Consider the following 26,592-nt stretch of genomic DNA (forward strand, 5'->3'; position numbering starts at 1 on the left):
TCCTGATGAAAAGGCAAATCGGCCTTGAAACGTCGACATGACGCCCCTGTACCTGTCCATTTTGATGGAATAAAAAGAATTCACCTTTAAAGGAAGCACGCTGAGTGCCACTTGTCTTCTTCCCTTTGGGGTCTGAAAATTGAGTACTACATCCGATATTGAGGAGGCACCGCGGCAGTTGCCCACTTTTCTGGAGTGCCAGACATCCGAGCTCTATCTATATATATATATATATATATATATATATATATATATATATATATATATATATATATATATATATATATATATTTATTTATTATTTAAGCCAGGACTGACCCAGGTTAAGTGTAAATGGTGCAGACCCAGGTCAAAGTGCTGTGACCAAAGACCAGGGTCCGACCAGGGTTTTTGATGTAAAAGGGGTATAACAGATCCCACATTATGGGGCTCATGTGGAGGTGGCCGTGAGTTGTGTCTAAGTACCGGATGCCAAATGGGATCCATAACAGCTGCATGGTGCTGGGCTTGTGGGCTGTGAGTACCACGGAACGTGGCTGGCTCGGCAATCCCAGCACATGCACCTCCTCTACATAGGTGCCGGGGGGTGACAAGAGGCGCAGAGTCATAGTGATGTCCCAAATATCAGTATACACCACACACATTACAGTACAGGGTCACACAGTGTATTTATTACATATATATTACAGAGAGGCTGTTATACATAAAGCACAGGTACAACAATGCGGTTATATAATGACTCAGTAATACATACACCAGCTGCTTTCCCATATACAGTCAGACTAGGAGACATGGAGTCTTATTGCACACTGATCGCTCATGTCACTGTAACCATGGGAATACATCACAGCAGCAATAGAACTGGAACATCAGCATAAATGACAGATGCAGTCAGCCAATCAGATGTGGCCGCCGGCATTACATGTTTGTAACTTGCACCAAGGGTGGAGAGGGAACCAAGTGGTTACGCTTTACACTAATTGGGAGTTTGTCAACAGTTGTCAATACTGACACCAAAACAAGTAAAAAACTCATGTCTACCTTTTACAGTACGTCGACAGTTTGACCCTGTTAAATGTTCCTATGTTGACCTTTGGTGTAGATTTATTGACTGTCTATCTAGACACGGTCTATCTAATAATCCACACCCGATGGATGATAGAGGAATTTAGTATTGATGCTTCTGTTTCATGTAGATCAGTTAATTGAAAGCAGGAATTTGGTATCACCGAGAATTCCATTTCTCTGATTCCACAGGGGACGCTGCAGTCTTCATACATTGGGTATAGAGTGGTGATTGAAGGAGGCGGCACTCTAAAATTCTTACAGTGTGGCAGGCTCCTCCCCCTCTATCCCCCTCCCAGACCTCAGTCTTAGAAAACTGTGCCAGAGAGGAGAAAGTAGACCAGGGAATCTCCAGAGTAGGAGGAGCAGGAGAACATAGGGCCTTATTCTAGTTCAATCTTTCTGACAAAAACCTTCTTAGATGGACAAAACCATGATCACTGCAGGTGGGGCAGATGTTACTTGTGCAGAGAGAAATAGATTTGGGTGGGGTTTTAGTTCAAAGTGAGATTTATATTGTAAAAAATAAAGCAGCCAGTATTTTCCCTGCACAGAAACAAAATAAATCTCCCAAATCTAATTCTCTCTGCACTAGAATAAGGCCCATAGTACAGGACCAAGCTAGAAGAAGCCTAGAGTCACAATACCCAAGGCATTCAGGACACACCAGAAAGAGCAGCACTGGGCGTACAGTGTCCCCTGTGGAATCGGAGAAAGTGAATTATCGGTGAGTAATTCCTGTGTTCTCCTTCATCCACCAGGGGACACTGCAGTCTTAATACATTGGTGACATCCCAAAGCTACCCCCCATGGACAGGAGAGCGCTGTGCATCCTATAACACCACTCTGCCAAAACGGCAAGCCAACCTCTCTTGGCTGCATCATAGGGAAAAAAGAGACAAATCTGATTCGCTCAAGGAAGTCGTTCTGTCCACATAGATATGCAGAGCGCGTATCACATCCAAGGAGCTGGAACCCCCTGCCAAGGAGAGAATCACAATGGGTTGGTTGACGTGGAAAGCAGATACCACCTTCGGGAACAAATCTAACCAGGTTCTGTAGGAGCCATAAACAGTTGCTGAAGTCGTAAGACACCAATCAGAAACATTTAGACATCAGGAAGTAGGGCCAGATATTGGTGAAAGAAGACTAAGAAGGCCAAAACCTGGACCTATAGAGAACCCACCCTAAGCCCTGCTGAAAATCCATCTTGAAGAAAGCGTAGAAGTCGACACAGACTAAACACAGCTGTAGGTAGTCTGTGCTGCTCACACCAGGAGATATAGGATTTCCAGATCCTAGGGTAATGGGTCGAAGTAACAGCCTTTCTTGCCCTAAGCATGGTAGGGATGACTAATGTAGGGATGCCCAGGCCTACTCAGCCACACTGTCAAACGAAGACACTGAATTGGGGTGAACAAACAGACCCTGTTGTAACATGTCTTCCCTTAGAGGAAGACACCATGGGTTGTCTGCCAGAAGGAGACGGGCATGCACTGCCTCAGCAGCCAGGTCCTTTGTACAAGAAGAGTATCTCAGAAGTCTGTGATTTAGTCTGGATACCATCAAATTGGTCTGGGGAACCTCCAATTGCTGATTTGGGTGTGAAAGATGTAAGGGAGAAGCATTCTCATGGGTGGAGATCCTGACGGCTGAGGAAATCCACCTCCCAATTGTCCTCCTGCCTCTGAAGCTGGTGAAAAGCCTTAAGGATGTTGATTGAGAACTTGGTCTCGTCTTGACCAGCAACCTTGAAACTGGCAAGACAAAAGCACGCCAGTCCGAAAGGCTGGCATCCATCATCAACACTGTCCAGTCCCATATTCAAAACCTTCAACCCTCTAATAGATTTGTGGAGTTTAGCCATCAGGGAGCGAGAGATGGGTCTCTGGTGCCAGCTTCACCAACCACTGCATATGGAGGGGAGATCCTGTCCACTGGGCGGGAAGATCTAGCTGGAAACTCCGGGAATAGAATTGGCCATATGGGAGAGCTTTAAAAGGAAGCTACTGAATGCAAAGGTGGAACCAAGTCCTGTAAGGAGAGAATCCGGTCCAGTGGCAGGAAAACCTTCTACCTTCTGGTCTACCATGTTCAGAAGCAATCCAGGGAACAGCGGTCTTTAGGGCAGCAACAGCTGGGACTTTTGGAACTTTATAATCCATCCAAGCTGTAGAAAACAATGATATGCCCAAAAGACATCTTGTAGCAGCACCGGGGATCGGATCCACTGTAACATGAGTCACAGAGAGCAGCACCAGTATGCGGAGTATAACCGTTCCTTGCGCTGCAAGTGAGCAGCTTCTAAGTGGTAGATGGACCTTGTGTCATTCTCACAGCAAGGTCACACATACACCAAGATATACAAGGCGGATAGAGAAATAAGACAATAGGGGGAGAGGAGCCACCAAACCCCAAATTGACACCCACAATTGTAATAATATAGATATATCTATATGTTCATACACTCAGCCACAATGCAATACAACTCACTGTCCTGCAAGAGAAAAATTAGATTTATATCTTACCTGCTAAATCTCTCTTCGAGGATGTCAGGGGCCACAGGGCTCACACTGGGTAGTGAGCAGATGAGCCAACATTCCAGCACCAGAAAGGTTATACTTCTTGCTACTCTGCTCCCAGGTCAGCCAGGCTCCTCCCCTCCACTACCCCGCCTCCAAACCAGGCAACTCAGTTTTTTAACAAGCCAAGGCAGGAGACAAGAGAGAAGGAAGAGAAACACTATACTGCACATATGTGAGGTCCCTCAACAGAGGAACCATTAACAATAATATGTGTGAGTTCACTTAAAAGAGGAACTATTAACTTCAATACAACTGAAGCAGGCGCAGCAGGGAGGGATCCCTGTGGCCCCCGATGTCCTCAAAGAAAGAGATTCAACAGGTAAAACATAAATCTCGTTTTCTTCTGCGGGAGACGTCAGGGGCCACAGGGATAACAGTGGGACGTCCTAAAGCAGCCACCTAAGGTTGGGAACGCGCCTGTGCCATGGCCAGTACACTCTGGCCAAAACGCAGAATCCTGGGAGGCAAACGTATCAAACGCATAAAAGCGTAATAAAGTAACTATTGACAGACGATGAAGTCGCGACCTTGCAAAGTTGCTCTGCTATTGCACCACCCCTAGCAGCCCAAGATGCACCCACAGACCTCGAGGAATGAGCCTGGACCCCCGCAGGAACTGGGAGGGAGGCGCCCAAGTATGCCTGAATGATGACCAATCTCAGCCACCAGGCAACAGTCTGCTTAAAGAGAGAGTCCGATTTCCAAAGAGCCTTAGTGCAGCGCATATAGATAGCACATAGATGCGCAAAGATGGGACCACATCTAGGGAAGACTGTTCAGGAGAGGCATCTGTTCGCCGAAAGGCAGGGATCGCCCCATCAGGATATAAGATCAGGAAAGGTGACTGACAGGATAGAGCCGACAGGTCAGACACCCTCCATGCCTAAGCAATTGCCAACAGTAAAACGGTTTCCCCAGCAAAAGGTCCACCGCCCTCAACGGTTCAAACAGAGCACCCTGAAGAGCTCCAAGGACCAGGGAAAGATCCTGCAGAGCATCCGGGGGGGAACAAAGGGAGGTGGGATACGCAGGACACCCTGTATGAAAGTGCAGTCATCCTGCAATAATGCCAACCTCCTGCGGAACAGGATGGATAGAGCCAAAACTTGTACTTTCAAAAGAAGACAAGTGCAGACAAGACTCAACCCTTCTGCAAGAACGACAGAATCCTGGCCAAACGATAAGTCCTGGGATTGAAACGGCGAGTGCGACACCAACAAAAGGCCCAGATGCGATAAGTACCAGCCAAAGAATGGGGCCTTGAGCGAAGTTGATATTACCCTTGAGTTAAAGCATTTAGCTCCTAACAAGGAGATCTCAACAGCCACCCTGTCAAAGCTAGACACTGCCTGGTTCGGATTTAGACACGCACCTTGAGTGAGCAAGTCTGGCCATAGAGATAGACGGAATGGAGGGGCCACTGCAGATCCAAGAACCAGATCCTCCTGGGCCAATGTGGGGCCATCAGGATCAACATGGCCCCTTCCTTCTTCAACTTACGAAGAACTCTGAGGAGCAAGATGGGGGGAGGGAGGTAAGGCGTACATCAGAGCAAACGGCCACGGGGCTGACAGGGCGTCTACCGTGCAGGCCCCCAGACCTGGACCCATACAGGGTGACCTGGTGATTGTGGTGTGATGCCATCAAGTCCACATCGAGTCTGTCCCAACAGTGCACCAACATCTGGAACGCCTTGGATGGAGTGCCCATTCGCCGGCATCTGGAGTCTGACCGCTGAGAAAGTCTGCTTCCCAATTGAGGAACCCTAAGGATAAAGATCGCAGAGAGAGCCGGGATCTTCCCATCTGACCATTAAAAAATGTGGGAGGACTCCCCCTGGTGGTTGATATAAGCGACCGTCGTAGCATTGTCCGAATGGACTTGCACAGGGTTACCTGCCTGTTACCAGGGTTACAGACAGGGACCAGTGGAGGGAGCACACGTAGCTATACCCTTCCTAATGTCCCCGGGGGAGGGGCTGAGTGAGGGGAGCCCACACCCCCTACTAGCAAATGGCAACCATGGAATAAGGATCTCATGCAGCGCTGGTAAAATTGCAGGGATCCAGCATGCGACGAGTGACCTCACTTACCGATGCCGCTGCCCACACAGTCCGGCTGCTTGCTAGTATAGCCCGGCGGTCCCCGAAGCCAGGCTGCTACAGCCGCTAAGATCGCATGCGCTCTCAGCGGGGGAACGCGTTACCTTCATCAGAAGTCCTAGTGCCCAGTTGCTGTCCCCCAAGTGCCCGGGCCCAGCCACGGTTACGCACCCGTGAGTGGTGTGCAGCTGCCGGGCCCGGGTGATGGAGCAGCAGCGCAGGTGTCTGAGACCCTCAGCACTGCTGCCCTGTCACTGACTACCGTGTCAGTGTAAAAAAAAGATAAAAACAAAGTTTCAAAATAAGAAGGCTGCATGATGCAGCCCCTCTCTGTGGTGCATGATGCCAGCACCAAAAAAACTGCGTTGTCTAGCTTGGAGGCGGGGTAGAGGAGGGGAGGAGCCTAGCTGACTGGGAGCAGCGGTATGAAGTTTAATCTATCTGGGGCTGGAATGGTCGCTCTCCCGCTCACTACCCACTGTTAGCCCTGTGGCCCCCTGACATCTCCCAAAGAATAAAGTAAAGATGAGGGGAAGCGCTGAGACTGTGCAGGTCAGCGGATATCGCACCACGAGCACAGAATCTGTAGTCTGTAGTGCGGGTAATGTCGCTCATCTGTAGGAGGATGCCAGCTCTGCAGGGAGGAAGAGGCTGGGTAGAAGCACACACGTGGTGTACAGTGGCCTTACAGACTCGTCTGCCCACCCAGCGCGCTGAACTGGCCAGGATACCACATGGCGAATGTGCGCCCTTACCTGAGCCTGGACCCCTGGCGGTGTGGTATGAGCCGCCGCGACTGGTCCCCGATGTGGAGGCACCGGTTGCTGGGTCAGCGAGGCACACCGCAGGTGGTGGTGGCCTGACCCTCCCCCAGGGGTTCCCACATTGCAGTCAGACAGTTGGCTTCCTCCGTATGCCTGTCCTCATTGTAAAATATATATGAATACAAAGGAAAGTACTAAAAACATAGTCCCCTAAGGAGACCAGGCCCAGGGATCCACCTACAGGCACATTTCTAAGACAGAGGTCTGGGAGGGGGATAGAGGGGGAGGAGCCTGCCACACTGTAAGAATTGTAAAGTGTCGACGCCTATCACCACTCTACCCCCAATGTATGCAAACTGCAGTGTTATATGTTATATTTTGTGTGTGTGAGTTTTCTGGTGTGTACAAACAGCTGATTTAGTTGTAAAACATTTCCCACATTCAGAGCATGAAAATGGTTTCTCACCTGTGTGATATCTCTGATGTGTTACAAGAGATGATTTCTGTGTAAAACATTTCTCACATTCAGAACATGAAAATAGTTTCTCACCTGTGTGACTTCTCTCATGTCTAAAAAGATGGGTATTCTTTTCAAAACATTTCCCACATTCAGAGCATGAAAATGGTTTTTCACCTGTGTGACTTCTCTCATGCCTAACAAGAGCTGATTTAATTGCAAAACATTTCCCACACAAAGAGCATGAATATGGTTTCACACCTGTGTGACTTCTCTCGTGTGTAATAAGAGATGATTTATCTATAAAATATTTCTCGCATTCAGAGCATGAAAATGGTTTCTCACCTGTGTGACTTCTCTCATGTCTACCAAGAGCTGATTTATCTGTAAAACATTTCCCACATTCAGAGCATGAAAATGGTTTTTCACCTCTTTGACTTCTCTCATGTCTAACAAGAGATGATTTATCTGTAAAACATTTCCCACATTCAGAGCATGAAAATGGTTTTTCACCTGTATGAACTCTCTCATGCGTAACAAGAGCGGATTTAATGGCAAAACATTTCCCACACTCAGAGCATGAATATGGTTTCTCACCTGTGTGACTTCTTTCATGTCTAACAAGAGTTGATTTCATTGTGAAACATTTCCCACATTCAGAACATGAAAATGGTTTCTCACCTGTGTGACATCTCTCATGTCTTACAAGAGTTGATTTCATTGTGAAACATTTCTCACATTCGGAGCATGAAAATGGTTTCTCGCCTGTGTGATGTCTCTTGTGTTTAACTAAACTGTCTTTTCTGCTAAAACTTTTTGCACATTCAGAACATGAAAATGGTTTCTCACCTGTGTGACTTTTCTCATGACTAACAAGAGCTGATTTAGTTGCAAAACATTTCTCACATTCAGAGCATGAAAATGGTTTCTCACCTGTGTGACTTCTCTCATGTTTAACTAGACTCTCTTTTTTGCTAAAACTTTTCCCACATTCAGAACATGAAAATGGTTTCTTTCCTGTGTGACTTCTCTCGTGTCTAAAAAGATTTGATTTGCTTTTAAAACATTTCCCACATTCAGAGCATGGAAATGGTTTCTCCCCTGTGTGATGTCTCTGATGTAAAACAGAATCTGACAGATGTACAGAACTGTCACCAAACTCAGAACTGGATGATACTGTATCATCTTTATGGTCTGTACTGTGTGTAGTAAGGTCTGACTGATCAGGAGAAGGTTCCTCATGACTAGAGGGACCAGATGAAATCTCTGCACTGGGAAATGTTGGGTGTGTATTGGGGATAATGGGGTTTTCCTCTGGAGAATCTTGTCTGATTTTCTTATCTTCTAGTATATAATCTGGAGACACAATGAGATCTCCCTCCGAGGTATTCCTGCTTGTGCGCCCATCTACAGGAAACAGATGAATGACAACAGACAGAATTGTTTACATTGAGAAGCAAATGTTCATGGAGGTTTTATCACTTAAACTGAACACGTCTAATGCTGCGCACACACTGGCCGATATATCGATGGTCTGTCAGCCAGTGATAGGTCTGTGAATGACGTCAGTCAGACATACAGGGGGAAATTTACAAAGATGAATCCGTGAAAAAAAAATAGTATTTTTATACGAAAATACGAATTTTTTTTTGCCATTTACTATGCCAAAAATAAGAATTTTTGTATTGGTATTGATGGGACATTCGTATTTGTATTTACAAATACGAATGAATACACCATCGATACAATACAACAGAAATCACCATTCAACACAGAGTCACTCTATAGAGTCAGCTCTGCAACGCAGCCGATGGTCAACATACCCAGTGGTCGATCCTATTATGTGGATATCGCGAGTGCGAATCATCATGGCACCGGGTGCACTTTATGGGGAGCTGAATTTGCTTAAATACGCTCACACCTCCATAGGGGTGCAAGCAATTTTGAGCAAATTCGTCCCAGCGAAGGGAGCGAAATCGGCTTGATTCGGGTGCAGTTTTCAGCATTTAAATGCATGAAAACAGAACCCAAATGGCACCTCACACCCTTTGGACCTAATAGGATCGACCCCCTAAAGCTAGATGGTGCATGGCGCTGTGTGTGAGGCCAATCTCCTGCCATCCATATACCCGCTGCAGAAGCCGGCAGTGATCAGCAGCTGAATTGGGCAGACATGTAATTGTGCCCCCCGTAGTTGTTATCAGTTACTATGTACTGGGCAGTGTGTATGGAGGACAATCCGTCCACTACATTATATATTATGCAGATATACCCCCCACACACACCTCCGCTAATTGTTGACATCTTCCAGACCTGCAGGTCAATCTGCCAGTATTGCTCATGCCGTTTGCACCCAGTGATCAGTGTGGATGCACAATATCTTTCATCTACGAAGAGGAAATATCCAGGTTACTATCAGATACAGACTCTCTCCAATGATCCATCAACTTTCAAAAAAAACTGACAGATATACCTGATGAAGCCTTCCTTTTAGGAATCATCAATCAAAATGAATACAAATTCATTAAAATTGACCATCCGAAAATACCTACTTTTTACTGTTTACCCAAGATACATAAAAACTCAACTCACCCACCAGGCCGCCCTATCGTTTCCGGCATTAGCTCAATCTCATCTAATTTCTCAGTTGTTCTTGATTCATTTCTCCAACCTATAGTTTGTACCCAACCCAGTTACCTCAAAGACACCATCCACATTCTTCACATCTTAGAAAACCTGGAGTGGAAGAACAACTATATTCTTTGTACCAGTGATGTTACCTCTCTATATACATCCATCCACCAACAAAGAAGGCTGCGACCACACTCTCCACAATCTCACAAAAACTACTAAATTAGCTACGAACAAGATCAACTTCATCATGGAAAAGAATTCAATTTATTTTGCAACATAATTATTTCTGGAACAACGACACATTCTACATTCAAACCTGTGGGACCGCCATGGGCACTCCTTTCGCCCCCTCTTATACCAATCTGTTTGTCTCTAAATGGGAAGAAGATTTTATATGGCCCGAAAATACATACCGGAAAAACATAATTGTATGGAAAAGATATATCGACGACTTCATCTTCGTCTGGGGGGGCACAGAAACAGAATTGGAAGAATTCTGTAACTACCTCAATACCAGCTCACTAAATCTTCAATTCACCACAGTTACCAGCAAAGAGAAAATCATCTTCTTGGATCTGGAAATCACCATTGAAGAAGGGACCATCACTACAAAAATATATACCACACCAGTGGACGGCAATAATATTCTTCCAGTCCAAAGTAACACCATAGAAACTGGGTCAAAAACATTCCACTAGGCCAATACTAAAGACTGTGCAGAAATTGCACAGATGACACCTTTTTGGAACAGAGCGAAAAGATGACACAGAATTTCCTAGAGAAAGGTTACAAAGAAGAAACACTTCGTAATCAACTAACAACGGTCACCAATTTAAACCGCCAAGAAACCATTAAATATAAAAATAGACAAAAAACTGCCAATGAAAACATCACCTTCATCACTCAATTCAATAGTAATCATCATATCTTTGAAAACATCCTCAAAAAGAATTGGTCTATTCTACACTTAGATGATGATCTTAAACCACTACTGTCAGATAAACCAAAAATAATCTACAAAAAAAGCAAAAAAACTCCGTCAGGAACTTGTCACAAGTTTCATCAAACCCATTTCTCAAAAAAAAAAAAAGAAAGAAAGATTAACAAAAGATTTCCATTGTTGCCTTAATTGTAAAGCTTGCAAAAATCAAAAGAATATCTCAACAAAACCCATAACCACTTTTTCATCCCAAGTCACAAAGAAAGAATATAACATCAAAGAAAATATCTCTTGCGAATCAGAAGGAGTCATATAGCTCCTATGTTGCCCTTGTGATCAATATATTGGCTAAACCAAAAGACAATTAAAAATCAGGTTCTCCGAACATATTTATAATATTAAAAGGGGCCTCACTACCCATAGTTTATCCAACCATTTTTTACAAAAACACAATAAAAATCCATCTGGTCTATGCTGCATTGGAATAAAAAAAGTTGCCCAACACTGGAGAGGCGGAGATTTCATTAAATTACTTAAACAAACAGAGACAAAATGGATCTATGAAATGCAATCCTTAATGCCTAAAGGAATGAACATCGATTTCGAACTGAATGCATTTTTAACCCCTTCCCGACATTTGACGTACATTTACGTCATGGTCGGGAAGCACTTCCCGACACATGGCGTAAATGTACGTCATGGATTTAAACTGTCACCGCGTCTATAGACGCGGTGACAGTTTCAACATGTCTGCTGTCCCTGACAGCAGACATGTCCGTGCATGCCCAGGGGGGGCTGCGATGCCGCCCCCCCGTCGGCGATCGCTGTGATTGGCTGTTCAGTGTGAACAGCCAATTACAGCGTTTTCCTGTGTCACCGGCGAATAACGTTCGCCGGTGACACGGGATCAGAGGTGATTGGTGCTGTAAAGTACAGCACCAATCACCGCGGGGTGTAAGGGTGACACTGGTGTCACCCCACCTCACCCCGCCCGCCCCCAAAGGCCGTGATTGGTCCGTCGGACCGACGGACCAATCACAGCCAAGGAGGGGGATTTAAACTAACGGTGACTGCACTGCAGACGCCATTCCGGTCTGGAATAGCGTGCAGTGCGGTCACCGTACCCCCCTGCCGCCATACTGACCAGAACCTTGCTCCATACTTGCTCCATACTTACCTGATCGCTGCTTCATCACTGCTTCCTGGATCCTGTTGCTACTTGTGCCTTCCTGTGAAATTGTGCTGCTGCAGTGTACTAGCTAGATAGAGAGATAGATAGAGATAGAGAGAGATAGAGAGAGATAGAGAGAGATAGAGAGAGATAGAGAGAGAGATAGTGTCAGAGAGTGCTATATTTTGTGCTGCTGCAGTGTGATATAGTTATAGATAGAGAGAGATAGAGAGAGAGAGATAGATAGAGAGGCCTAGTGACAGAGTGCTATATTTTGTGCTGCTGCAGTGTGATAGTTATAGAGAGATAGAGAGAGATAGAGAGAGAGAGATAGAGAGAGAGATAGTGTCAGAGAGTGCTATATTTTGTGCTGCTGCAGTGTGATATAGTTATAGATAGAGAGAGAGAGATAGAGAGAGAGAGATAGATAGAGAGGCCTAGTGACAGAGTGCTATATTTTGTGCTGCTGCAGTGTGATAGTTATAGAGAGATAGAGAGAGATAGAGAGAGAGAGATAGAGAGAGATAGTGACAGATTGTGCTATATATTTTTTATATAACTGACTGCTGCCCCCTCCTTTTGTGCTGATCAGTATAAATTAACTGATCAGCAACTTTTTGGGGGCGCAGGTTTTTTTTTATATATAGATATACCTGTCAGTGCTGCTGCTGCAGTGTCATAGAGTGATAGATAGTGAGAGATAGAGAGATAGAGAGAGATAGTGACAGAGAGTGATAGAGAGTGCTAAATTTTGTGTCTGCTGCCCCCGCCTTTTGTGCTGATCACTATATCTGAGGTGATCAGCAACTTTTTTGGGGGTACAGAGGTTTTTTTTTTTTTATATATACCTGTCAGTTGCACCAAAGGTTGTGCACCTGCTGCACCTCACTGGTAATCAGTGTCGCATCACTGATCACCTTTTTTTTTTGTGTGTGTGCTGTGGGGTCTTTTTTAAATTTTTTTTTTACACACACTGTGATTTTGTGGGTGTCCTGTGGCCGCTGTGCGCTGATCAGTGACGTACATCACTGATCATCTTTTTCGGCACAGGGTTGATCTATTTTTTTTTTTTTTTGATCAAATTCCTGTTGCCTTTGAGCGCTGTTCAGTGACAGACGTTACTGACCAACATCTGTGCTCAATTTTTGGCGCAGGACCTTTTTTTTTTTTTTTAACCCCTTAAATTTTTTATTTTTAACCCCTTCATTTTTTTTTTTTTTATTGGTATAAAGTATTTTTTTTTTTCTGCACCACATACACACTACACACTACATACCCCCCGGATTGAAATAAAGTTTGTACCCCCCCCTACACTATACACGTGTTGAAACATTTCACTACCAGTAACACAAAAATAAAAATGGCATCCCAAATGTCCTCCCAAATGTCCTCCCAGTCATCCAGGAGAATGTATTCAGTGGAGGAGGCATATGCCATGCTTGCTTCTGACTCTGACACAGCCAGTGATGCAAGCGGGGAATTTGAAGGATTCGCCTTAAGCTCCTCTTCCTCCTCTGGTGATGAGGGACCCCCTCAAAGACGCCCCCGTAGAGCAGCTGAGACCCCCCCCCCAATAATTGATCTCGTATGGACCCCACCACCAGACAATTTTGAGCCCCAGGTTCCTGAGTTTTTGGCCATGCCAGAATCCAATTTGATTCCACAGGTCTCAGAGAAATTGACTTTTTCAAATTATTTTTCTCTGATGATTTTATAAATTTAATGGTGGACCAAACTAATTTATATGCCCAGCAGTTTATTGCTCAAAACCCCACGTCATCATTTGCTAGGTGGACCCCTGTAGATGCAGTAGAGATGATGACGTTTTGGGGTCTGGTGTTTCATATGGGCATAGTAAAAAAGCCAGAAATTAGGCAATATTGGAGTACAGATGTTCTGTACAGTACTCCATTTTACCGTATGGCCATGACCCGGACTCGATTTGAGACAATTCTTAAATTTATACATTACACCGATAATGCACAGTGCCCACCCAGAGATGATCCCACCTTTGACCGGCTATTCAAAGTCAGGCCGGTCATTGATCATTTCAGTGCCAAATTTGAAGAGGTGTACATCCCTGAAAAATGTATTTGTATCGACGAGTCCCTTATACATTTTAAAGGAAGGGTTAAATTCCGCCAGTACCTTCCCAGTAAGAGGGCAAGGTATGGCATAAAAATGTATAAACTGTGTGAAAGCACCTCAGGGTACACCCACAGGTTTAGGGTTTATGAAGGGAAGGATTCAAGAATTGAACCGCCAGAATGCCCCCCCTCCCTCGTAGGTGTTAGTGGGAAAATTGTCTGGGATTTAGTGCACCCCTTCCTGGATAAAGGTTATCACCTCTATGTGGATAACTTTTACACCAGCATCCCCCTGTTTAAGGCCCTTGGTTCAAGAGGTACAGCAGCTTGCGGTACTGTGCGCAAGAACCAAAGAGGCCTCCCAAAAACGCACATTGCCCAAGTAATGAGAAGGGGTGAAAGCAGGGGAATATGCAACGAAAATATGTTGTTGGTCAAATATAAGGACAAGAGGGATGTCCTTATACTGACAACAATTCACGGAGACAGTACCACCTCCGTCCCTGTACGAGGTACCAGTACCCACACCTCAAAACCTAATTGTATCCTGGATTACAATAGGTACATGGGCGGAGTGGATCTTTCAGATCAGGTACTGAAGCCGTACAGTGCCCTGCGGAAAACAAAAATCTGGTACAAGAAGGTGGCCGTGTATATCATCCAGATGGCACTGTATAACGCTTACGTGCTATTCCGTTCTACCGGCCAGAGGGGGACATTTATGCACTTTCAAGAGGAAGTCATAAAGGGCCTAATATTTGGGAACCAGCAGGCAGAGGGCCCCAGTACTTCTAGTACTGGCCCCCGTATTGTACCAGGGCAGCATTTTCCTGATGAAATCCCCTCCACTGGAAAAAAGGGCAGGACACAAAAAAGGTGCAAAGTTTGCTATAAAAAGGGAATAAGAAAGCAAACTATTTTCCAGTGTGACACTTGCCCCGACAAACCCGGCCTATGTATAAAGGAGTGTTTTAAAATATACCACACATCTATGGAATATTAGGTTCATAATTTCACCGTGCTTCGGGGGTCTTGCTAATGCCACATAGCACCCACCATTCATTCCACCAGAATCTGAGCCGCAAAATCCAAAAATCACTCCTTCCCTTCTGAGTCCTGCCATGCACCCAACTGGTATTTTTTGGTCACATGTGAGGCATTGCCGTACTCGGGAGAAATTGGGGCACAGATTTTGGGGTGCTTTGTCTCCTTCATTCCTTGTGAAAATGAAAAATTTTGAGCCAGAACTGCATTTTTGTGTAAAAAAATGTAATTTTTCATGTTCACTGCCCACTTGTATCAAAATTGGTGAAACCCCTGGGGGTTTGAAATGTACACTATACCCCTAGATGAATTCCCTGAGGGGTGTAGTTTGCAAAATGGGGTCACTTGTGGGGGGGTTCCACTGTATTGGTGCTTTGGGGGTCTTGCTAATGCGACATAGCACCCACCATCATTCCACCAGAATTTGTGCTGCAAAATCCAAATATCACTCCTTCCCTTCTGAGTCCTGCCACTTTTTGGTCACACATGAGGCATTGCCGTACTCGGGAGAAATTGGGGCACAGATTTTGGGGTGCTTTGTCTCCTTCATTCCTTCTGAAAATGAAAAATTTTGAGCCAGAACTGCATTTTTGTGTAAAAAAATGTAATTTTTCATTTTCACTGCCCACTTGTATCAAAATTGGTGAAACCCCTGGGGGTTTGAAATGTACACTATACCCCTAGATGAATTCCCTGAGGGGTGTAGTTTGCAAAATGGGGTGACTTGTGGGGGGGGTTCCACTGTATTGGTGCAACATAGCACCCACCATTCATTCCACCAGAATCTGTGCTGCAAAATCCAAAAATCACTCCTTCCCTTCTGAGTCCTGCCATGCACCCAACTGGTATTTTTTGGTCACATGTGAGGCATTGCCGTACTCGGGAGAAATTGGGGCACAGATTTTGGGGTGCTTTTTCTCCTTCATACCTTCTGAAAATGAAAAATTTTGAGCCAGAACTGCATTTTTGTGTAAAAAATGTAATTTTTCTTTTTCACTGCCCACTTGTATCAAAATTGGTGAAACCCCTGGGGGTTTTAAATGTACACTATACCCCTAGATGAATTCCCTGAGGGGTGTAGTTTGCAAAATGGGGTCACTTGTGGGGGGGTTCCACTGTATTGGTGCTTGGGGGGTCTTGCTAATGCGACATAGCACCCACCAAAATTCCACCAGAATCTGAGCTGCAAAATCCAAAAATCACTCCTTCCCTTTTGAGTCCTGCCATGCACCCAACTGGTATTTTTTGGTCACATGTGAGGCATTGCCGTACTCGGGAGAAATTGGGGCACAGATTTTGGGGTGCTTTTTCTCCTTCATACCTTCTGAAAATGAAAAATTTCGAGCCAGAACTGCATTTTTGTGTAAAAAATGTAATTTTTCATTTTCACTGCCCACTTGTATCAAAATTGGTGAAACCCCTGGGGGTTTGAAATGTACACTATACCCCTAGATGAATTCCCTGAGGGGTGTAGTTTTCAAAATGGGGTGACTTGTGGGGGGGTTCCACTGTATTGGTGCTTGGGGGGTCTTGCTAATGCGACATAGCACCCACCAAAATTCCACCAGAATCTGAGCCGCAAAATCCAAAAATCACTCCTTCCGTTCTGAGTCCTGCCATGCACCCAACTGGTATTTTTTGGTCACATGTGAGGCATTTCCGTACTCGGGAGAAATTGGGGCACATATTTTGGGGTGCTTTTTCTCCTTCATACCTTCTGAAAATGAAAAATTTTGAGCCAGAACTGCATTTTTGTGTAAAAAAATGTAATTTTTCATTTTCACTGCCCACTTGTATCAAAATTGGTGAAACCCCTGGGGGTTTGAAATGTACACTATACCCCTAGATGAATTCCCTGAGGGGTGTACTTTGCAAAATGGGGTGACTTGTGGGGGGGTTCCACTGTATTGGTGCAACATAGCACCCACCATTCATTCCACCAAAATCTGTGCTGCAAAATCCAAAAATCACTCCTTCCGTTCTGAGTCCTGCCATGCACCCAACTGGTATTTTTTGGTCACATGTGAGGCATTGCCGTACTCGGGAGAAATTGGGGCACAGATTTTGGGGTTGTTTTTCTCCTTCATACCTTCTGAAAATGAAAAATTTTGAGCCAGAACTGCATTTTTGTGTAAAAAAATGTAATTTTTCATTTTCACTGCCCACTTGTATCAAAATTGGTGAAACCCCTGGGGGTTTGAAATGTACACTATACCCCTAGATGAATTCCCTGAGGGGTGTAGTTTTCAAAATGGGGTGACTTGTGGGGGGGTTCCACTGTATTGGTGCTTGGGGGGTCTTGCTAATGCGACATAGCACCCACCAAAATTCCACCAGAATCTGAGCTGCAAAATCCAAAAATCACTCCTTCCGTTCTGAGTCCTGCCATGCACCCAACTGGTATTTTTTGGTCACATGTGAGGCATTGCCGTACTCGGGAGAAATTGGGGCACAGATTTTGGGGTGCTTTTTCTCCTTCATACCTTCTGAAAATGAAAAATTTCGAGCCAGAACTGCATTTTTGTGTAAAAAATTTAATTTTTCATTTTCACTGCCCACTTGTATCAAAATTGGTGAAACCCCTGGGGGTTTGAAATGTACACTATACCCCTAGATGAATTCCCTGAGGGGTGTAGTTTTCAAAATGGGGTGACTTGTGGGGGGGTTCCACTGTATTGGTGCTTGGGGGGTCTTGCTAATGCGACATAGCACCCACCAAAATTCCACCAGAATCTGAGCCGCAAAATCCAAAAATCACTCCTTCCGTTCTGAGTCCTGCCATGCACCCAACTGGTATTTTTTGGTCACATGTGAGGCATTTCCGTACTCGGGAGAAATTGGGGCACATATTTTGGGGTGCTTTTTCTCCTTCATACCTTCTGAAAATGAAAAATTTTGAGCCAGAACTGCATTTTTGTGTAAAAAAATGTAATTTTTCATTTTCACTGCCCACTTGTATCAAAATTGGTGAAACCCCTGGGGGTTTGAAATGTACACTATACCCCTAGATGAATTCCCTGAGGGGTGTACTTTGCAAAATGGGGTGACTTGTGGGGGGGTTCCACTGTATTGGTGCAACATAGCACCCACCATTCATTCCACCAGAATCTGTGCTGCAAAATCCAAAAATCACTCCTTCCCTTCTGAGTCCTGCCATGCACCCAACTGGTATTTTTTGGTCACATGTGAGGCATTGCCGTACTCGGGAGAAATTGGGGCACAGATTTTGGGGTGCTTTTTCTCCTTCATACCTTCTGAAAATGAAAAATTTTGAGCCAGAACTGCATTTTTGTGTAAAAAAATGTAATTTTTCATTTTCACTGCCCACTTGTATCAAAATTGGTGAAACCCCTGGGGGTTTGAAATGTACACTATACCCCTAGATGAATTCCCTGAGGGGTGTAGTTTGCAAAATGGGGTGACTTGTGGGGGGGTTCCACTGTATTGGTGCTTGGGGGGTCTTGCTAATGCGACATAGCACCCACCAAAATTCCACCAGAATCTGAGCTGCAAAATCCAAAAATCACTCCTTCCCTTCTGAGTCCTGCCATGCACCCAACTGGTATTTTTTGGTCACATGTGAGGCATTTCCGTACTCGGGAGAAATTGGGGCACATATTTTGGGGTGCTTTTTCTCCTTCATACCTTCTGAAAATGAAAAATTTTGAGCCAGAACTGCATTTTTGTGTAAAAAAATGTAATTTTTCATTTTCACTGCCCACTTGTATCAAAATTGGTGAAACCCCTGGGGGTTTGAAATGTACACTATACCCCTAGATGAATTCCCTGAGGGGTGTACTTTGCAAAATGGGGTGACTTGTGGGGGGGTTCCACTGTATTGGTGCAACATAGCACCCACCATTCATTCCACCAGAATCTGTGCTGCAAAATCCAAAAATCACTCCTTCCCTTCTGAGTCCTGCCATGCACCCAACTGGTATTTTTTGGTCACATGTGAGGCATTGCCGTACTCGGGAGAAATTGGGGCACAGATTTTGGGGTGCTTTTTCTCCTTCATACCTTCTGAAAATGAAAAATTTTGAGCCAGAACTGCATTTTTGTGTAAAAAAATGTAATTTTTCATTTTCACTGCCCACTTGTATCAAAATTGGTGAAACCCCTGGGGGTTTGAAATGTACACTATACCCCTAGATGAATTCCCTGAGGGGTGTAGTTTGCAAAATGGGGTGACTTGTGGGGGGGTTCCACTGTATTGGTGCTTGGGGGGTCTTGCTAATGCGACATAGCACCCACCAAAATTCCACCAGAATCTGAGCTGCAAAATCCAAAAATCACTCCTTCCCTTCTGAGTCCTGCCATGCACCCAACTGGTATTTTTTGGTCACATGTGAGGCATTGCCGTACTCGGGAGAAATTGGGGCACAGATTTTGGGGTGCTTTGTCTCCTTCATACCTTCTGAAAATGACAAATTTGGAGCCAGAACTGCATTTTTGTGTAAAAAAAATAATTTTTCATTTTCACTGCCCAGTTGTACCACAATTGGTGAAACCCCTGGGGGTTTGAAATGTACACTATACCCCTAGATGAATTCCCTGAGGGGTGTAGTTTGCAAAATGGGGTCACTTGTGGGGGGGTTCCTAACTTTTAGCATCTTATGGTGCCTTGAAACCTACATGGTGCCTAAAAAATAATCTCATAAAAAGGCTCCAAAATCAAGTAGGTGCTCCTTCTATTATGAAGCCTGTGGTTTGGTCACCGTGCACACGAGGGCCACATATAGGATATTTATGAAAACAAAAGAATTGGGGGAATCAATTTTTAGTCACATTTCTCTAGTAAAATGTACTGTGTTCCTTATAAAAATGTATTAAAATTGCAAATCTGCAAAAAAAAAGAAATTTTGAAATTTCACCTACACTTTGTTTTAATTCCTGTGAAACACCTAAAGGGTTAACAAACTTCCAAAATGCTGTTTTGAATACTGTGAGGGGTGCAGTTTTTGAAATGGCATCATTTATGGGGGTGTCTCACATACAAGTCCCTCAAAGTCACATCAGAACTGAACTGGTCCCTAAAAAAATCAGTGTTTGAAATTTTCTTGAAAATTTGAGAATTTGCTATTCATATTGTAAGCCTCCTAGTGTCCCAAAAAATTAAAAGGAAGTTGAAATAATGATGTCAACATAAAGTAGACATATGGTCTATGTTAGTTATTCACTATTTTGAGTGGTAAGATTATTTGTCTCACAAGCAGAAAATTTAACATTTTGCAAATCGCTAAATTTTCCATTTTTTCACGATATTTTGGTATTTTTCACAAAAAAACACAGACTGTATCGACCCAAATTTACCACTAATTTGAAGTACAATGTGTCACGAAAAAACAATCTCAAAACCACTGGGATAAGTAAAAGCAAAAAAAAGTTATCCCCACTTAAGTGAGACATGTCAGATTTGAAAAAAAGGGCTCTGTCAGGAACGCAAAAACTGGCTCTGTCAGGAAGGGGTTAAAAATAATATTTTATATCACATTTTTTATTAAATCTTTTTCTTCTTCTTTCTCTTCTATTTTTATAAAAAAAAAAACACCTTATATCTTTTTAAGACATTTGTCAAGGTGACCTACAATACACAGTAGGTTTACCATGCGCTTTTTAGCTAATTTCCATTTTTTCAATAAATTTTTTTCGAAATAAAAAACCCAAAGAAATGCCTGAACAGCCCTTCTTGAAAAAGTGCTTTGATAGCACGAAACGCGTTGAAGGCTTGTCCATGGATCCCTCTGGTGCTTCAAGCCCACCGCCGCACTGAGTGACATCACCTGGGCAGACGGAGCGAAGACCAGCGGCGTTTTACACAGCCGCAGCACGCAAATCTCTGTGTCTGCATCCCGCTTGTTAGAGGTAGGGCTAGCACAGAACCACCACCACGGACAAATATACACACAAGCTCTAAGGAGCTGTAAACATTTTCATGCTAACGCTTTATTTTTCAGGTGTTTTTCCCCACTTTTATCTATTCTTGTTCTTTCCTTTTCTAAGTCTTCATTAGCGCTCATTTTTCCTGTTTTTTTATTGCCCTCATTTTATTGAGCAGCTTTTTTTCAAGTTTTAGCGCAGTATAACCCCCATTTTTATCTTTCATTATCAGCTCAAGGGAAATGGTTTCGACTTTCAGATCTTCTATCTAGTGTGTGTGGGCCTTTAGAATGCAATCTGTATTACTGGCATTTTGCCCCAACAGCAATGTTACAAATAAATATAAAGGTTGTTACTGTGTTTCTGTTTCACTAGAAGTATCTTCTGTGATTATTGAATTCGGTCTGGGTCTGGTAAGTCCCTGTAGCTTGAAAGCTGTAATCTGTGTACACAAGGTGCGAGTTGGTCGTTGAGCGATTTTGGCTTAAAATCTCTCACCGATATATCGCTCAGTGTACTGGCAATACCTCTCACCGATATAGCGCTCAGTGTACTGGCAATACCTCTCACCGATATAGCGCTCAGTGTACTGGCAATACCTCTCACCGATATATCGCTCAGTGTACTGGCAATACCTCTCACCGATATATCGCTCAGTGTACTGGCAATACCTCTCACCAATATAATCGCTCAGTGTACTGGCAATACCTCTCACCGATATATAGCTCAGTGTACCGGCAATACCTCTCACCGATATATCGCTCAGTGTACTGGCAATACCTCTCACCGATATATCGCTCAGTGTACTGGCAATACCTCTCACCGATATATCGCTCAGTGTACTGGCAATACCTCTCACCGATATATCGCTCAGTGTACTGGCAATACCTCTCACCGATATATCGCTCAGTGTACTGGCAATACCTCTCACCGATATATCGCTCAGTGTACTGGCAATACCTCTCACCACTATAGCGCTCAGTGTACTGGCAATACCTCTCACCGATATATCGCTCAGTGTACTGGCAATACCTCTCACCACTATAGCGCTCAGTGTACTGGCAATACCTCTCACCGATATAGCGCTCAGTGTACTGGCAATACCGCTCACCGATATAATCGCTCAGTGTACTGGCAATACCTCTCACCACTATAGCGCTCAGTGTACTGGCAATACCTCTCACCGATATATCGCTCAGTGTACTGGCAATACCTCTCACCACTATAGCGCTCAGTGTACTGGCAATACCTCTCACCGATATAGCGCTCAGTGTACTGGCAATACCTCTCACCGATATAGCGCTCAGTGTACTGGCAATACCTCTCACCGATATATCGCTCAGTGTACTGGCAATACCTCTCACCGATATATCGCTCAGTGTACTGGCAATACCTCTCACCGATATAATCGCTCAGTGTACTGGCAATACCTCTCACCGATATAATCGCTCAGTGTGCTGGCAATACCTCTCACCAATATATCGCTCAGTGTACTGGCAATACCGCTCACCGATATAATCGCTCAGTGTACTGGCAATACCGCTCACCGATATAATCGCTCAGTGTGCTGGCAATACCTCTCACCAATATACCGCTCAGTGTACTGGCAATACCTCTCACCAATATATCGCTCAGTGTACTGGCAATACCTCTCACCGATATATCGCTCAGTGTACTGGCTATACCTCTCACCGATATATCGCTCAGTGTACTGGCAATACCTCTCACCGATATATCGCTCAGTGTACTGGCAATACCTCTCACCGATATATTGCTCAGTGTACCGTTTTCATCAGCGACCAGCTATTTTGGCTGAGAATGGCAAGCTATTCTGTGTCAGGCTGGTGCATAGCGCACCAGCGACCAGTGATTTTTAGCCATAATCGGAGGAGCATGCTCCTGTGTCCAGCGACCATGAATGGCTGGCAGCGGGTGCGTGCTCCCGGTGATTTATCTCCCACAGCACATGAAATCACTGGAAACATGGTCGCTCAGAGAACATATTGCCAGCGATATGTGCCGAAATCGCCCCCCGTGTGTACACAGCTTAAGAGTGTTATGCTGCCCATACACTTATGCGATAGAATTCGATGCAACATCGAAGTGTGATATCGAACCCGATCGCATCTTGTGGTGCAAAAAGTACCCCCTTACAGTACCCGATGTCGCATGCCATCTTGGCATGGCACATCGGGTGCTGGAGGAGGGCGGGCAGAGTGCAGCGTTGTAGCGTAGCACTAACGGGCAGCAGAGTCAGCGGTGGTGGCAGAAGTGTGTAAAACACTGGGCAGCCCTCGCTGCCCAGTTTTTTTAAACAATTCTGCCGTCACCGCTGACTGACCCCCGCCGCCTGCTATCCCTACTTCTAGCGCTACGCTACAATGCCACCCTCTGCCCGCCCTCTCCCACGCCACCAGCGATCCCTCCAGACCCCTAGCCCCAAACCCCACGCCGCTGAAAGCGATTTCTCCGCCCCTCACCCACGGATAGCATTCGAGCATCGTATGCGGTTAAAACCCACACGCAACTGCTCCTGCAATTCAATAGATATTATGTGCAGCTCATAATATCTGTCGACGCGACATTCAACGGCGTGTCCGCGCATCGTGTCGGATCGGCCCTTAAAAACGCATACAGACAATCATTCGCTTTATCGGCCAGGTGTAGTGGAAATGGAAGGATTGCATGCAATATCTCACAAGTGTATGGGCAGCATTACAGTTTATCAATTTTATATTCCCCTATATTCAAATAAATGGATTTTGCCCTTGTCTCCTGTGCAGCTTAAGGGCATATTCAGGGTATGTCGTTGGCACAACCAGTTTCACCGGTTCTAGCTTTTACATCAGCTCGACAGGCGGATAAGCTTTCGCCATTACGCCTATTCAGGGTGAATTCAGGGCGGAACGCCTCTTGCCGTTAAAAAACCAACGAGGTGGAAAGGGGCCATGTAGAATTTGCCTACAAGCCCAGACAATGGGGGTTATTTTGGTTCACGCTTTCTGACAAATTCCTTCTTAGATAGACAAAACCATGTGCACTGCAGGTGGGGCAGATGTAACTTGTGCAGAGAGAATTAGATTTGGGTGGGGTTTTACTTCAAAGTGAGATCTATATTGCAGTGTAAAAATAAAGCAGTCAGTATTTACCCTGCACAGAAACAAAATAACTCACCCAAATCTAATTCTCTCTGCACATGTTAAATCTGCCCCCCTGCAGTGCACATGGTTTTGTCCATCTATGGGCAGTATTCAATGAGAAAAATTCTCAGTGTTTTATGGAGAATTTGTGCTTTGTTCGCCTTGGACGGAGCATTTTGCTCTCCAAAAGCGAGCAACCCTATTCAATGTGAAATATTCTCCGTCTTTCGAAGTGATTTTCGCCGTCTCTCTCCGTGTAGAAATTCTCCATCTTTTGATGGAGATCTGGAATGTGAACTTTTAAACTAAAAGTTTTTTTTTTTTAATTTTGGTGTCAACAAATCAGGTTTTTTTTTCTGTGAAGGGGCATATTATTTTTATTCATGTGCTTATAGCACATGAATATATATTTAATAAAAAAAAAAACACAGTGCAGCCAGCAGGGGGCCGGAGCGCTCGAGACGCTTATTAGATATTCATATATTCACTGCACCCGATCGTTAGAATGCACGATCGGGTGCAGTGAATACTGGGTCCCCCGCTGGCTATAGGGGGGGGGCAGCCTGTGCTGCCTGGGTCCCGGGGAGCCCACCTCCCCTCCACATTCCTCTGGAGCAGCCAGGGAGACTTTAATCTCTCTGGCTGCTTCCGTCCCCCGGCTCCCTGAAAGCTCCCTGCCGCGGACGCTCGTCCGCTGCAGGGGTTAAGACTCGCCGTGAGTGGCGGCGAGCATCAGCCACATTGAATAGTGGGTAAAGTGCCGTGACGGAGAATCTCCAAACATGGAGAATCTCCGCTAAAACACGGAGAGTGCATGGATAGCGAAAAAAAACGCTCTCCATGCACGGAGAATTTCCTCATTGAATACTGCCCTAAGAAGGATTTTGTCAGAAAGAGTGAACTAGAATAAGGCCCTATGTGCTGTGGTGCTCTGCTGCGCTCGGTGAGTTTAATTAAACTGTTGTTTTATGTGCAGTCTCCTACCTCCCCGGCTGTGGGACACCAGCTCCGCTCCTACCTCTCCCCCTGCTTCATTCAGCCACACACATCGTGCCCCCACTCCCCCTTCAGACGCCCAGCGGCTGTGTACTCTGTCCCTCCCTCCTTCTGGCGCAGCGCCGGCTGGGTCTCCGGAGAGCACAGCAGGATAAGTGTGCCTGTGCCTCCACACACACACACCTACTCCTACGCCCGCCGCCAGCCGGATTGGAACCCCCCTGCTCCCCCTTCAGACACCCAGAGGCTGTGGAACCAGCTCTGCTCCGTCCTCACCCCCTGCTTCATTAATTCTCACAGGGGCTGGGGCTAGACACCATACCTCCATCTGCCGTCCCCTCCTTCCTGCTAACTGCACCTGTAATGAGGGCAGTAGGGCCGGCAGTGTGCATCTTCAGTCACCGGTGCACCCAGCGCTTTCCCATGTGAGTAGTGCAGTCTCCCCTGTCCAATGAGATATGGGCATATGCTGTGTGGTATAATGTGATTTGGGCATTGCGTGGTATAATGTGATATGGGCATTGCGTGGTATAATGTGATATGGGCATTGCATGTACAGTATAAGGGGAATTGCCACACCCCTTCCCCATGAAGCTAGGCCTCTATGTTTTTGGGGCACTATGTGTGGTATAATTTGAATAAGATTGTGCTGCTGTGTGGTTGATTTGAATTGAAGGTGCAATTGTGTGGTACTCCCCTACTTGTGGAGCCCTGCAAAATGACCTCCAGCAGGCCACAAATGTGCATGTGTCTACTCAAATAGACTCCATGAGGGCCACACGTCCACAGGTGGTGGGGGTGCTTACAGCCCAACACCTTGCATGACGTTTGGCATTTGCCAGAGAACACCAAGATTGGCAAATTCGCCACTGGCACCCTGTGCTCTTCACAGATGAAAGCAGGTTCTCACTGAGCATATGTGACAGAGTCTGGAGAACATTCTGTTGTCTGCAACATCCTCCAGCATGACCGGTTCGGCGGTTGGTCAGTAATATGGTGTGGGGTTGCATTTCTTTGGGGGAGGGGGGGGCACTGCTTTGCCCCAGGGCCCATAATGATGTTAAGATGGCCCTGTGTGATGGGTACAGAGCAACATGTGTGATGGGCACAGAGGGTTATGTGTGGTGTGATGGGCAGAGGGGGGCATGTGTTGTGTGAGAGCACAGAGGGGCATGTGGGAAAGACAATGCTACATGGGTAGAGTAAATGAAATAAAAATAAATCTAAATATATTCATATGGGCATTAATAAACATACAAACTATATTTACAAACAAACTCACAATATATTACATTGATTCATGGAAAAAACGAAATAAATAAAATAATATTTAAGGTTTTGTAGAGCAGACCCGACAGAAGAAATTGTCTAGTTCACTTTGTCTACTCTAAAGCCTAACTGAAAGCTGTAGAATCCATTTAGACCGGGCATGTCCAACCTGCGGCCCTCCAGCTGTTGTGAAACTGCACATCCCAGAATGCCTTGCCACAGTTTTGATATTAGGGAATGCTAAAACTGTGGCAAGGCATTCTGGGATGTGTAACAGCTGGAGGGCCGCAGGTTGGACATGCCTGATTGAAGGCCCCCTTACACTTGTCAACTTATTGTCTCAACAAATTGAACCTGATTGACTCGAGATTTATCCTATGTGCAGGAGGTTCAATCTCTTCCAATCTCTTGGTAATACCCAATGGCACAGGATTGTGGATTGTGTCCTACACATCAGGC

General features: G+C 45.1%; 1 protein-coding gene across 7 annotated transcripts in view; it reads right to left on the minus strand.

Moving 5' to 3' along the window:
- Positions 1-698: 698 nt before the first annotated feature.
- The window catches only part of LOC146010146 (uncharacterized), an 85,168-nt gene continuing 59,274 nt past the window's right edge, over positions 699-26,592 (minus strand). For 6 of the 7 annotated variants that reach the window (XM_083151095.1, XM_083151094.1, XM_083151098.1 and 3 more), the window contains 2 exons: positions 9,258-9,359; positions 699-8,379 (listed from right to left, as the gene is read on the minus strand). In XM_083151095.1, coding sequence (XP_083007221.1) covers positions 6,887-8,379; positions 9,258-9,359 — 1,595 coding nt within the window. In that variant the 3' untranslated portion in view covers positions 699-6,886. The remainder of the gene's footprint in view (positions 8,380-9,257; positions 9,360-26,592) is intronic. The other variant, XM_083151099.1, reaches the window with a different exon arrangement.

This window comes from Crinia signifera, chromosome 6 (assembly GCF_055691185.1).
Source record: "Crinia signifera chromosome 6, ASM5569118v1, whole genome shotgun sequence".
NCBI lineage: Eukaryota > Metazoa > Chordata > Amphibia > Anura > Myobatrachidae > Crinia > Crinia signifera.